This window comes from Miscanthus floridulus, chromosome 16 (assembly GCF_019320115.1).
Source record: "Miscanthus floridulus cultivar M001 chromosome 16, ASM1932011v1, whole genome shotgun sequence".
Lineage (NCBI taxonomy): Eukaryota > Viridiplantae > Streptophyta > Magnoliopsida > Poales > Poaceae > Miscanthus > Miscanthus floridulus.
This window is the reverse complement of record NC_089595.1, coordinates 32,050,293-32,064,463: the sequence shown is the minus strand read 5'-3', so window position 1 is coordinate 32,064,463 and position 14,171 is coordinate 32,050,293. Positions and strand designations below refer to the sequence as shown.

The 14,171-nt window shown below is 43.9% G+C and overlaps 3 protein-coding genes across 3 annotated transcripts; 1 reads left to right on the top strand and 2 right to left on the bottom strand.

Annotated features, from left to right (window-relative positions):
• Window positions 1-3,744, bottom strand: LOC136513419 (pentatricopeptide repeat-containing protein At5g16860-like). Its single transcript, XM_066507425.1, is given in 4 exon segments — window positions 1-926; window positions 928-1,521; window positions 1,523-3,017; window positions 3,530-3,744. Coding segments are annotated over 3 exon segments (2,661 nt in total). The 5' UTR covers window positions 2,960-3,017; window positions 3,530-3,744; the 3' UTR covers window positions 1-296.
• A 2,591-nt stretch (window positions 3,745-6,335) lies between these two features.
• On the top strand, window positions 6,336-10,393 carry LOC136511716 (GDSL esterase/lipase At1g09390-like). Its single transcript, XM_066505753.1, has 5 exons — window positions 6,336-6,903; window positions 8,909-9,094; window positions 9,190-9,344; window positions 9,441-9,705; window positions 9,816-10,393. The coding sequence occupies exons 1-5, from the start codon at window positions 6,447-6,449 to the stop codon at window positions 10,061-10,063; spliced, it is 1,311 nt and encodes a 436-aa protein (XP_066361850.1). The 5' UTR covers window positions 6,336-6,446; the 3' UTR covers window positions 10,064-10,393.
• A 467-nt stretch (window positions 10,394-10,860) lies between these two features.
• On the bottom strand, window positions 10,861-13,903 carry LOC136514110 (Golgi apparatus membrane protein-like protein ECHIDNA). Its single transcript, XM_066508096.1, has 6 exons — window positions 13,701-13,903; window positions 13,398-13,454; window positions 13,091-13,294; window positions 12,946-13,005; window positions 11,591-11,717; window positions 10,861-11,111 (listed from the first exon to the last, which is right to left on the bottom strand). Exons 1-6 carry the CDS (start codon window positions 13,713-13,715, stop codon window positions 11,023-11,025), a joined length of 552 nt encoding a protein of 183 aa, XP_066364193.1. The 5' UTR covers window positions 13,716-13,903; the 3' UTR covers window positions 10,861-11,022.
• Between the last annotated feature and the right edge of the window lie 268 nt (window positions 13,904-14,171).

Genomic DNA, 14,171 nt, shown 5'->3' with positions numbered 1-14,171 from the left:
GCAGGGCTTATTCAGGAGAACAAACAGCAGCGTACTGTGTAGGTGCAAACAACATAAGACATAAGGACATGAATAAAGAGAGGCAAACAACATAAACACCAGTGCAGGTGCATGTGACAGAAGAACTATAACCAAAGTGAGAAAAATAATGGTAACCAGAAGTCTGTGTGAATCATTGTAATAAAGTCATGAATATATTAGTCCTACTGAGAAAAATCCTGATCACATTAGTATTTCTTTCTCTCGGAAAACATTAGTATTTCTTCTGCACCTGCTGCTTTCACAGGAACAAGATATCACCAATAGCCACCGCAGGAACAAGAGCCATTCTTGAAATGATGGAAGCGACTGGAATCTCGTACAATGATCTCATGGTCGACAATCTTGGAGATGTAGGTGAATGCACTGTGACAATCACCGCAAACACGAAGGTTCTTTGTGATCCGTATGGGACAACCAGGGGAAGTTGTGAGGAGCCCATATGCGAGAGCAAGCTTCTCACTGTGTTCAGTGAGAAGATTATTTTTCTCCTCGTCATCAACATCGTGCAGTGCAAAGTTTATCTCGGGGACATAACCCATAACCTTGATGCGACCAATTAGTCTCTCTAAAAGAGAATATATCTCTGGAGAGAGAGGGTGTGATCGATCTCCAACAAAGAAAGATGCAGTGCCCTTCTTACCTTGGACCCAGCTGCATCCTGGCCTCTTCTTAATCCCTGATTTTTTCATCAGTTGTCTGATTCTTGCTACATCTTTCCACCGCCTTGCAGTAGCATATATGTTGGAGATAAGCGTGTAGGATCCATCATTCTCTGCTTTCATACTGACCAGTTTGTTCAGAGCATATTCAGCAAGTTCCACATTCGAATGAACTCTGCAGGCACTAAGTAATGCAACCCAGATAACTGCACTAGGCTCCATTGGCCATTTCCTGAATCGTTTTCCATGCCTTATCTAATCGCCCAGAGCGAGCCAGCAAGTCAATAACACAAGCATAATGCTCTGCACTGGCAACTACACCATAATCTGTACGCATGATATCAAAGTAATCCAGACCTTGATCCACCATGCCAGAATGGCTACAAGCGTAAAGAAGAACCAGGAAGGAAATATCATCAGGAACAAAACCTGCCTTTTGCATCTTGTCAAATATGTCCAAAGCCTCCTTACCACGACCATGCATTCCATACCCTGACATCATTGAAGTCCAAGATACTTCATTCCTTTTAGGCATGTTATCAAATACATTTCTAGCAGTATCGACATCACCACACTTTGAGTACATATCGATAAGGCAGTTTGCCACAAAGTACACAGATGCTTCATACTCATGGTGGCGGGTGACATAAGCATGAATCTGCTTACCAGTACGAAGAGCTGCCAAATGTGCACAGGCCATCAAAATGCAGGAAATTGTATAAGCATTTGGGGCAACTGCATATGGTTTTGAAATCATCTCTGAGAAAAGCTTGAGGGCATCATTCGAGTCTCCATATTGCGCATACCCACCAATCATGACAGGTCCAAGTCACCACATTACGTTCCCTTCGAGGTATGGAATCAAATATGGAGCGTGCAGCTTTGAAGCTTCTGCACTTTGAGTACATATCTATTAATGCATTGTGCACCATTAGATCCTCACCATCACCGTCACCACCAAAATCATTATCCAAGGATAGAAGGCACTTCTTCAGAGAGTATGCATGAGTTTCCATACCCTGAGACAATGCTCCCAAGGAAGCGCAAGCAGACAATAGAGAGATGATAGTGACAGAATTTGGCTCTGAGCCATAAAGAATCATTTGCTGGAATGCATTAAGGGCCTCTTGGCCACATCCCCTCTGAGCATACCCTGCAATTACAGCACTCCATGTTATGACATCTAGCGGGATATTTTCCTTGTGCATATTCTTGAAAAGCTCGAAGGCTGCCCCAAAGTTCCCACTTTGGGTGTATCCAGTAACCATTGCATTCCAAGAAACGACATCCTTGAATTCCATTGCATTGAAAACCTTTAGTGCATCCTTCATTGACCCACACTTGGCATAGGTATCAATCAGGGCATTGCACACAAAAGCATCTGGAAATGTGCCATTCCGAATGGCATAGCCATGGATTTCTTCAGTTTGAGGCAATGCCTTTAGAGATGCACATGCGGGAAGAATGTTGACGATGCTAATGATATCTGACCTTTCATTTGTAGCTTTTTCGTGAACAATCGTTGTCATTTCTGAAAACAGGTCTAATGCAGTCCGCGGATTACTACCCTTAACATGGGCAGCAACAACTGAGTTCCATGAGATAACATCATCAATTCCCTTCCGCGTTATCTCATCAAACACCAGACTGGCATCCTCCAAAGAACCACAGCGGGAATACATCGCCACCAATGCATTGCATACGAAGACATTTGACTCAAACCCATTGCAACATATGAGTCCATGGAATGTGCTACCACAACGGTATGAAGGTAGCTCCCCGCATGCTTTCAGCGCATATGGCAGAGTAAAATGGTCTGGCTTAGTTCCAGCACGCAGCATGCGGCAAGATACACCAATTGCTCTGTCAAGGCGGCCTTCCTTGATGTGTTCTCTTACGAGTAGATTCCACCACACGGCTGGTGATGGCGTGACGCGCTCCAACACCGAGAGAGCATCGCTTGTAGCACCACAAGCAAGATAGGAGGCTACAACACCGGTACCCAAAGATTTTGGCGATACATACGAATGCGATGGAAGTGGTGGGAGTGACACTGACAGCAACGATGCTGGATAAGAAAGAAGGCCATAAGCAATTATCTTCTGGTGAATTTGACGGACTGTATTCACAGACCTGCATTCCTTTAACAGGGATGCAAAGTGCGTCGGAGAGACATCTCGACCAAAGCATTCTGCACTTGCAACTGACAGGAACTGAACTCCAATTCGCTTTGCTGCTTTTGGCGAGTTGAAGAGCATAACGCTAGCGGAATATCATCGTGCACTCTAAATCCTCGAAAGAGAAGTCAGGGCATCACTGTTTCATCAAACGAAAAGAAATCGCTTAGAAAAAGAAGTGCCATAGACATTGCCCCAACTAGGGCAGATGGGTTAAAATGAAAGTACCAATAAATATGAATGCGTAAGAACACCGTCAAGGCTACAGAATTGTGATCAGATTGTCTCATGCTACTACAATCATTTTGAAAGAAAGTATGCTACTACAATCATGTGCTATATTTTCCATCTGTGTCACTAATCCATTGGTGTAACGATCATGGAAGGAAGATACATTAGTGCCCAATCAAGACAAGGCACTGGCTGGGCATTTCATCGAGCATATGCAAGGCGTCAGGCGATGGAACCTAGCTAGCTTAGCTTAGACCGACAAAGCACGCGCTGAAGTTCGTAGAATATGGACTTTTCTGAGTTCTGACACTACGGCAGTTGTAACTTGTGCTAGAGCAAGCATAGATCGTACTTCATCAATTAAGAAAATAAAAAGAACTGAAAATATCCAGCAAACATGAAGCTAGGCTTCCTCCTTACCGGTCCAGATGGACGATGTCGATGCACTGGCACTGCGCGTCAATCCAATACTGTCAGAGAGGAGAAGAGGAGGCGGGGAGGAAAAGACACGGACGACGAAGTGCGTCGCGCGGCTGGCGTGCTTGGAGTGGGTGCGGCGGCGCGGGAGGACGGAGGAGGCGCAGAAGAAAGGACGGAGGAGGAGAGAGACGGCGGTCGGCGCCTCGGACGGACCGACAGCCCAGCGACACAAGTGCCCAGTGCCTCCCGTGGTCGACTCGGGCTCAAGTATGAAGACTCTGGCCCGTTAAGGAAAAAATTATCGGCCCAATGAAGCCCATAACGGTTCGTTGCCCGAGTTTCATCCTATCTTCTTCCGCCTTCCTCTCTCTCAAAAAAAAAAAAAAAATCTTCACCGAGCCCTCCAACTAACTCTTGTAAGTGTGATTCTCAAAAAAAAAAAAAACTGTTGCAATTGTGGCCCTAAAAAGGGCAAAACAGAAAGGGGCAGGAAAAAACAGAGAGTACCGAAGCTACAGAACCAAAGCACAACTATAATATTGTTCGAAAGCGGTTCATGGGGATTAAAATAGTCTTCGTCAATAACCTAAACATTATAACACTAGTCCATAGAATAGTCTCTAGTAAAAGATACCATGAGCTTATAGACAATCCAAAGAGAAATAAAAAATATTTTTTCTTCTTCTTCTCCTCCTCCTCTCTCTCTCTCTGCCCATAGATAAACAACATTATAGATACGAGGAATTATTTATCTTGAGTGGGACCCTTGTTGGCTAAACATTGTGAAAAAAAAAATCATAACAGCCCTAAAGTTCTTAGGAGGATTGGGCTAATAATGAACAGGAAAACCATGATGAAGACTTGCAATTACTAGGTGTAATACTGACCAAACATGGAGGAGGATATGTGCGTCCAAGCGTGAGGGTGTGTTCGTAGTTTTGGGAGTATTAGGCTTTGTTCGGCTGATGTATAAGCCGCTTATGCTGATTTGTATGGATGATTTATTGGAAGAGAAAAAATAGTATACCATATCTGATAAGTCAGCTTATAATGGCAGCTGAAAGAGCCATAAACTGAGACCAGGCCTGGCCATGTCTGGCCACGTTTCCATGGTCAGAAGAAAATTGAATAAAGTCAAGTGGGCTCTAGGTCCTGTACAAACAATTTTTTTGAGGAATCCTGAACAAACAAATTGCAACCTTACCAAGGTACAAAACACACAAATCATCAAGCTTTTTCTAATGGCATGACTTCTTGGTGAACTTTATTACTAGTTCTCATAGTGGCACGGCAGATTACAGAATTTGCAGTGGTAAATTATAGAAAGCCCTCCCTCAGCTGACGGTGTCAAATTAAACACATTTGCGGCGCTCCTGCATGAAGGGTAAATTGGACTTGTTCAGCCTGTTCGTTTGTTGGTTTCAGCCAGCCCAAACCAGCCAGCCAACAGTGTTTTTCTCTCACAATAAACCAGCACCAGCCAGCCTAAACCAGCCCAGAAACCAACCAGCGAACAGGCCGGTTACTGCTTGGCTGTTGGCTGGAATCTGAGTAGAACAACATGATATTCACAGAGCAGCAGGACATGGTCAGTCAGAGATAAGATGGCATGAAGATTGTAAGCCTGTTCAACCTTAACAGCTACTAGTTCTGGTCTCACAAGCCATAATACACCAGTCGCTGCCATGCGTGTGCCTATCACAGCACAGATGATGTGATGCAGTACGCTCGTGCAATTTGGTTGGTATACTGCTTCACACAATAGACCCACGACAGTGGAAACTTGTTTCTTCTATCGTGAGTTTCTCTAAAAAATTTTTTTTTGAGTTAGGAAAGCTGCCGATATATTAAAAGCAGATGAAGTCTAGACTGGGCAGTTTCTCTCATTTTAAATTCCTGCGTTTATTAAAAATACATTTATGCATTTTATGAGGGAAGGGGACCAATCATGCTCTAGCTACCTGGAAACAACAAACAAATGGCCAAAAAAACATCACTAGAAATTTGGACCATAAAGAAAAACTGGAATGCAAATCTTTTATATAATTCAGCACATTGATTATAAATAAGCCCATATGGTCCCGTCCATGTATGTGTGACGGGGTACATGTATACATATGGTTAATTAAGAAAACTAATAGCGGATGACATGGCCACCCTGTCACACTTCCTTTGACCAAGTCTTAAGTGTACATCCAATCCCTGCCGCCGTCACTCCGGCTTCGTCAACACTCAACCATCACCCCTAGCCCTCGTCCAATAATTTTGCTTGCACACGACCTGAACAACAATTATCTTATTTCCACAGAATACAATTAATTAGTCTTGCGTTGGTGTCATTGTAGCAATGAGCCACAGTCAATCATTTTCAAAAAAAAAAAGTGAATTTGTCATAGCATTTTCTCGAGTTGGATCATGTGACTTCTCCCTTGTTCAGGACTTTATAAAAATCTTTGCTACACGATAAATTTTTACAGAAACTTGTGAGATTGAAATTGTTTTTTTTTCTGTGGAAATCTTATAAATTCCACATTCTGACAGGCCAGCTCTAGATTAATTTAAACTCAACTTAACCAGTCACCTCCATTTCTGCCTGCCATGGCCATATCCATATCTAACTAGCATTAATTAAGTACGATGACCACCAACCTCTAACATGTAATTACTGATGTACCCTTAAACACGACCACGTCTCTAGCTAGTTCAAAATTACTTATATTATTACTAATAAAAAAAGAGTGCAAGACGAAATTTGGAATCTTGCAAAGCATATAATGTGAACACGTATGTATGCTCTCTCACAGTTGTTGAATCTTGGGACTAGCTACAGCTATAGAGAGACAATATCATCCATCCATCAAGGAGGCTGAAAGCGAGGCCTCTGACTCTGAGCGTGGAGATCGACGACGACCGCGCCATGGCAGGCGCCACCAACGGCAACGGCGCCAACAGCAGCGGCGGCGGCGGGGGGAAGGTGATCAGCATGCCGCTGCAGTACTTCTGCGTGCTGGCGGCGGTGGTGGTGGCCGTGATGGTGCTGTCGCTGTCCTTCATGTCGCCGGCGGCCATGGTGGCCGTCCGCCACAACCTCGGCTCCTCCGTGGCGGCCGCCGCCCCCGGCAGCAGCAGCAGCACCGCCAGCAGCGGCGCCGCTGCCGGCGGTCTGGCCGCGGCATCACCGCCGGTGGCACGGAAGGAGAAGGAGCAGGCGCGGCGGCCGCCGCTGGTGCTGTTCAACTTCGGCGACTCCAACTCCGACACCGGCGGCGTGGCGGCGGCCGGCGGGATACGGATCATGCCGCCCGAGGGCCGCACCTACTTCCACCACCCCACGGGCCGGCTCTCCGACGGCCGCGTCATCATTGACTTCATCTGTGAGTTCCACCCCATACTTCCATTGATTAAACTCACCATTAATTCACCGCTTCTTCTGCCGTTTGGTAAAATTAATAAAATCATTTCGCTGCGCTTCCGAGGACATAATTGCACACGAAAACCAGATAAACTGTTAGGTGGCTGGCTGGCTGCTTGGTGCGATTTGGATTTTGGAAACGCTGGCAACTAGCATCCCTAATTGAGCAGTGAATTCCTCAATCCGATATGAATCATAGGTTTATGTTAAATTCCTCTGTTCTATACGCTCTCGATTTTACCAGGTCAATCAATCGGGCTAAGGAGAGTTACAGCTAGAAGATGGTTGGTGGATCCTGGTGGATCGTGGTGGCTAACAAGTTGGGAGAGGTCAATGAAACCCATGTTGCCGCCGATGTGGAAGAGGGGGATTAAAAATTGGTGCTATTCGGTGGTTGAAGCAGAGGCCTCATGTAGTCATGTGGTGATGTGCCCAATCACCCTCTTTGGTCCTTTCTCCAGTCAGTTGAGACTTGAGAGAGATGGAAAACCTTTGGCTGGCTGGAATGTCGAATTAGGTTATCTGCAGGGTTGAGAGTGAAAATCTGCCCTTGATTGTCTCAGCAAACTTGGTCCATTTGCGAGACTGGTTCTTGTGCTTTCCTGCCTGCCTCTTTCTGTGTGCAGACCAGACAAAGGTTGTTGGACGACCATCTTGTGTTTGATGCTTCCTTCTTCACACAAAGTGTGTCTTGGTAAATTCGACATATCTTTTTCTTCTTCTCCTTGCATTGGCATGGACCGGAGTACCAAACATCCTTGTGTTATCATCAATAAAAATGTCCTTAGGTTATAGCTCGATATGGGGTAAAGAGATTAGACTAGATCTAACCAAAACAAAAGGATAGTGTGAGTACAGATGGGGTGGTAATCAAGGTGATTGTTATACTGCTGGCTTATCAGTTGTTTCTTACTCCTATTTTGTCCGATTAGCAAGTTGTTGAGTCAACAGCTAACATCACCGGAAACACTGCAACTAGTGCCGTGGCATTGGCGATGGCAGATGGAGCTGTAAACCTACCAGTCACATGGTTTCTTTATTTGTCTGGCTCTGTCAACGTTAGTTAGTGCTTGTACAAAATATTAGGAGTTCAGGGTGCAGAGCATCATTCAGCTGCATCGTCAAACTGTGCTTATCTAGACTGGAACTGGAATGGATCATTTTTGCCAGCTTATTTACATGTTTGTATTGCTACCTTGTTGTCATAAGAAAAGGTACAATTCTTCAAATCGTTGCGTTTTTTTTTTCTTCTTCTAAAATTTAGACAAGTTTTGGTTGTTGAAAATAATTTAAGAAGTCTTCCTACTCGCTGACAGCAAACAAAGTCGTTGACTATTTTTTTTAAACTTGCATCTTTAATTACAAAATACGCAATATGCATGCCATGATCCTGCCACATATATGGTATATTACCCATGTGGAAGTTCATGCTTGTCACATTGCATCACATTTATCTTATCCGAGTGCACATGCTGATCCCCTCAATGATACTCTTGTTTAAATGAACGTGTGTGTTTACGTGACGGCAAAGTAGTAGTAGTTCTTTCTTTTTTTGTGATCTTTTTTGGGTATAATGTATATTTGCCTCAGTAATAAGTGTAAATTGGGAGAACAAAAAGGCATTTGTGTCATGGTCCACGGATGCTTCATCCGGACAAGCTGCATCTGCACTTTCAGTTTGTGGTCATGAAAGCTTTAATCTTCAACTGGTCTTATCAAGTACAAACATTGCATCTGCATATATGGTTGAGATCTGAGACGCATGCACGTGGTGGGGGTACTTGTGCATTATCTCTTCTGTTCATGATCTGAAATGTAGCAATGACACACCAATCTGAAATGCTACTGTGACAGAGGATTAGTAACACATAGCAAATCTGCACTTACCGTGCTATCCAAAGCTTAAATTTGTTAATGGTTTCTTGTTTTTTCACTCATGGCTTAGTAGGGTCACCTCAAATTTTCAGGTGAGAGTCTGGGCACGCATGAGCTGAATCCATACCTCAAGGGAATTGGTTCAGACTACAGCAACGGCGTCAACTTCGCCATGGCGGGCTCGACGGTGACCCACGGCGCCTCTGACTACTCCCTGAACGTCCAGGTCGACCAGTTCGTCTACTTCAGGCACAGATCCCTTGAGATGTTTGAACGAGGTTTGTTGCCATCTCATTCATACTCTCATCTGGATGATGATAAAATACCTGAAATGCTGAATACTGAATTCTGAACCTGAATGTGTTTCCATCAGGACTGAAAGGCCCGGTGAGCAAGGAGGGGTTTGAGAATGCTCTGTACATGATGGACATCGGCCACAACGACATGGTTGGTGTGGCGCACGCACCGTCCGATCAGTGGGACAAGAAGATCACAGAGATCGTTGGCGAGGTCAGACAAGCCATCTCGGTGAGTACCCAACATACCACTCTGAAAAATCCCGTCCAGCATACATACACTGACTGACAAAGAAGCATATCTCTGTTCTCTTGGCAAAATTCACAGATTCTGTATGACAATGGAGCGAGGAAGTTCTGGATCCACGGCACCGGCGCCCTGGGGTGCCTGCCGGCGCTGGTGGTGCAGGAGAATAAGGGCGAGAAGGACAAGCACGGCTGCCTCGCCGGCGTCAACAGGGCTGCCAAGGCGTACAACAGGAAGCTCAGCCAGCTCTGCGACGACCTCCGGTTCCACCTCAAGGGCGCCACCGTCGTCTACACCGACATGTTCGCTATCAAGTACGACTTCGTCGCCAACCACACCAAATACGGTACGAGATGAACAGCAAATCCTCTTCCTTCAGAATCAGAAAATTCTGAAGATTCAGGCATTCAGAAAAGCCATTTCATTTTGGCTTATGCTCTAGCTGTTCTTCTTCAGGGATCGAGTGGCCGTTCATGGTGTGCTGTGGCAACGGCGGTCCACCGTACAACATGGAGCAGGGAAAGCCCGGCTGCGGCGACCTGTGCCCGCCGGAGGCGAAGGTGGTCAGCTGGGACGGCGTGCACTTCACGGATTTCGGCAGTGGCCTTGCTGCCAAGCTTGCCATGAGCGGGGAGTACTCCAAGCCCAGGGTGAAGCTGGCGAGCTTGATCCATGGCGGATCCAGGAAAGCGTCAGACTCTTGATGCGGATTGGATCATTGATCGAGTCGTGACCTTTGGATCCACGTCAATGGAAGATGGGTAATGGTGATGAACAGAAGACGATGAAGGCTGTCGTGGTTGGAGGGAGGAGATGTTGCATCAGGCTGTTTCTTGACGTCGATTGACTCCTTGTACACACTACACAGAACTACAGAAGGCAAAGTAGCAATGGGAATGATCAGTTGCAATTGCAAGCTTAAGTTAATTTGGTGTCTTTTTTTGGATTTTGTGGTGCAGAGTACAAAGATTTTGTACCTTGAGGTGTACGTATATAGACTATTTATGATAGTTATTACAAGCTCCAAAAGGAAATATGATGTGTTTCGCCATCTCCTTCTAATTTGAAAATAGTACTAGAAAGCAATGAAATGTTTGGCCACTCATCACTATCTTCAGTACAGACCAGTAGTTAGGCCTCTCATCACTACTATCTTCGTTGGCGTCTAGCCGTCTTGGGTCTATCAATCTAGTGGGCTTGTACTATACGGAGTATTGCTTTTCCCTCCTCTGTATTAGTAGATGAGGAAAAAAAATCATAGCTACATATATTATACCGAACAAGTTTAAGCAACAAATCATTTCTGCATTGGTTATCAGATTCAGATAAGTGAATGTTTACTGCAGTCATGCAGAGAATGTTCCTCAGTGCAGGAGACAAGTGTATGTTTCATGGAGAAATCATCCAAGAAAATTAAACCGAAGGATTGTGGTACTCACATCAAAATCGACCTATTTGTTGTATTGGGAGGGGGGGGGGGGGGGGGGGGGGGGGGGGGGGTGTAAAAAAATAAAGGTATGATAACGGGACAGTACAATACGCTGGTAGAGTTACATCCTTGCAATCAGAGGAAAGCCAGTAACATAGAATGCAAACTCATCCTTTTGACAAATTGTATACCGCTGTGAGTAATATACTAAAATCAGGGCCTCCATGTGGGGCCTCAGATGACTCCAAATGCTGACTGCAGCGACGATGTGACACGGGAAGCGAGTGCATTTTGAGCGAAAGTCTGGATGTTCTTCTTGGCATCTGTTACACAATAATGGCAATGCCATATGTTAGATTTACTTGGTAAAACTCAGGTTGTGTACAGAGTTGTGGAAAGCTTTCAAGGTAAAAGTTCTATCTCCACTCCAAGTCTCCAACAGAGACCCATATGACATGAATAGGCAGGACTCAAATAAAAATATTTTTATTAGAAATAGCAGCAGAATACTGTGTAGAAAACAATATAGGTATAGTGAAGGTTAAAAAAAAAACCTAGAACAAGCATATAGCTGATGAATTTTTTTCCTGTAACATACCAAACTCTAGTGCTGGACAGCAAACCAAGAAGCTGAATGGCTTGCACATTATTGAACATAATGAAACCATGCAAACTTGAAAATTATTAGCTTTAGAACTATTATTTGCTTAGTTTTGATAGGAAACCGTCTATCTGATTCAGTCAACAGTTTATGAGAGGCCAATCAGTTCAGAGCAAAATAACTCGGGCAATATATCTTCACCTTTGTTGCACTTGGTGAAGCCAACAATGTTTGCAATGCTTAGACTCAAGCAAACTCCAACAACAAGAAGGTAATCAGCCTCAAGCCTGATGAGTGAAAATATACCAAGAACGATCCATGCAGCAGCCTGAAACATGGAGAGATTTGTTTTGCTTATATATATTCTAAAACACATCAGTTACTCCCTCCGTCTCAAATTATAAGACGTTTTGGCTTTTCTAGATTCATGGCTTTTGTTATGCACTTAGATATACACTGTCCAGATGTATAGTGAAAGCAATGTATCTAGAAAAACTATCTATTGGTCAGTAACACAGAACAGACAATAAAAAACCTTTAATGGATCACCCTCAAGTATAAATGTAAGACCCTTCTCTGGTCTCAGTTACAATGTTAAGCCTTAAGACTTCATCTTCTCAAGAGAACAGACGGATCAGCCAGCTTTTGTAAAGGTAAAGATACTATCACAAAAACCCTAACTAAGTGCATATGATGGCATATTGGAACCAGGAACAGTCAAAAATCGCAAAAAAAAAAGAAAGAAAAGAAAGAAGAGGCCGTTTTTTTCCGTCTCAGGAAAAGCTGTGAGACGCAGAGACTGTGCTTTAAGTGATAAGCTAGAATCTACTACAAGTATTTTTTTTATTCATGCAAGATGTACCACTTACCAAGTTTCAAGTGTTTAGCCCAAGAAAAATGTGAAAGAATAAATCAATAAATTGATGAGAAGTAGAGAACAATACAGTCTCCACATACTTGACCATCAACCATAAAATGTTGCACCTATATTAAGTTGTTAACAAGACTTATGCCCAATGGATATTAAACCATAGTTGGAGTTAGGTGCATTTGTTAACCTTTGTCCAATTAAATCATGTAATTTTATGAAACCCATTGGGAAATAGGACCATCTTAAACACAACTAAGTAGATAATGGACATGAACAGCTAAGGAACAAGGGAAAATGAAAAATGAAACAGCCAGGTACATTTGTACATGTAGCATAAACACATAAGGATTATAGCCTTCCCCGCTCCTAATTCAGTAATTCGTAACTTATTGGTTCATAAAAAGATGATCACAAACAGCAGTTTCTAATGAGTAATCTCGGACACCATGACGCCTATCTAACAAATAGCTATTGTGTACACCATCACCAGGGGGCAAAACTACATTGAAGTTTGCACCCCCTAAAAATGTTTAAACAATAATTAGGTCTAAATTTTCACCATATATGCACCATTGTGCACATGTCTATGCAACCACAAGGCAAGAGCACCCTCCTCTAAATTGTTCAATCTTGGCCTCTAACCATATCACCATGACATTCTTTTCTAACAGATAACATCACTCACAGTCAAGTAAAGAGTCCACCAGAACAGCCACGAATCCTTCTTGTTCATCCGAGCGAGAGACTGCACGGAACACTCAAGTTACAACATGCAACAATTTCACACAAAAAACAGTAGGATTAACATCACAAGCAAAGCAGGCACGGACCTCCCCATCAAGGCACTCAAACTTCCACACACTGTTTCCTTCGTCGTCAATCTCATTCCACCACCGCAGCCCAACTAATATCCTGCCACTGACGTTCTTGACCACCCAGAAGTCGAGCGCTGCGAGGAGCACCGTGATCACAAAGATGACGACGAAGCTCTTCACAAAGAGCGAGAAAAGGATGTAGAAGGCCAGCGCCCCCGCCTTTGAGCAAACATAAGAATTAGTAATAAGTGTTAAAACGTAGTAGTATATCATAATTCCAGTAAAACACAATGTAAGATGCATGAGATGGCAAGCGGTTTACCTTGAATAGCACATGGAAGAAGCATGTAATGGGATTGGCATAATTCTCGCTAACCACCTGAAAAATGTTCACACCATTATACCATGACTTCTTATTTGTTTGAGAGGACAGATATAATCAGATCTCAACCAGGGGCGGATCTAGTAAAGAGACACATGGCTAATTTTTGCAAAAAGTTAGAACTTAGTAGGCATCAAATAGCCAAATAGTTTTAGGTTAGAGTTTGAGAACTCAATTTTTTTAAAAAAAATTGAGAACTCGGTTTCGCACAGCAGACAGGAAAGAGAAAAGGGGTGGGAATACCTGGTGGGTGCTCATCGCCGGCGAAGAGGTAGGCAAAGGCCTCACCACCTGGGGTAGGGCGGCGGCGGCGGTAGCCCACCCAGACGTCGCAGACAGAGAGGGAGGTAGGGAGATAGAGAGCGAGCGCACGCGGTGTCGCCGTGTCGGTGGCGAACGGAAGAAGGAACGCGAGGAGGGAAGCGAGGGAGGTGGACGAAGTTGGGATCAAGATGTTTTTTTAATATTAATTTGCTTCTCCACCGTAGTTTTTTTTAATATATACATCTATGAGATTTTTCTGGTTGGTTAGCAACATCGTTCCCATTTATTTCCCTCTAGTGCATGCACTTCTTTGTCCCATCTCCTTTTAGGTTGCTTGTTGCCCCATACTGTCGAGGTTGATATGACTTTTTATGATTTTATGGTATTTCTGTATTTTATATTTGCAAAAGAGACCAACAAGCGAAAGTTGTCGTAAGTCTCCTGCAACTA

Bases quoted from the DNA above. Each gene is read 5' to 3' on its own strand.
- LOC136511716 (XM_066505753.1), top strand. From the start codon at position 6,447: ATGGCAGGCGCCACCAACGGCAACGGCGCCAACAGCAGCGGCGGCGGC. The intron at 9,095-9,189 runs GTTTGTTGCCAT...TGTTTCCATCAG, and splicing joins CCTTGAGATGTTTGAACGAG to GACTGAAAGGCCCGGTGAGC. The intron at 9,345-9,440 runs GTGAGTACCCAA...CAAAATTCACAG, and splicing joins AGGTCAGACAAGCCATCTCG to ATTCTGTATGACAATGGAGC.
- LOC136514110 (XM_066508096.1), bottom strand. The intron at 13,295-13,397 runs GTAAACCGCTTG...GTTTGCTCAAAG, and splicing joins TCTTCCATGTGCTATTCAAG to GCGGGGGCGCTGGCCTTCTA. The intron at 13,006-13,090 runs GTCCGTGCCTGC...TGTTCCGTGCAG, and splicing joins TTGAGTGCCTTGATGGGGAG to TCTCTCGCTCGGATGAACAA.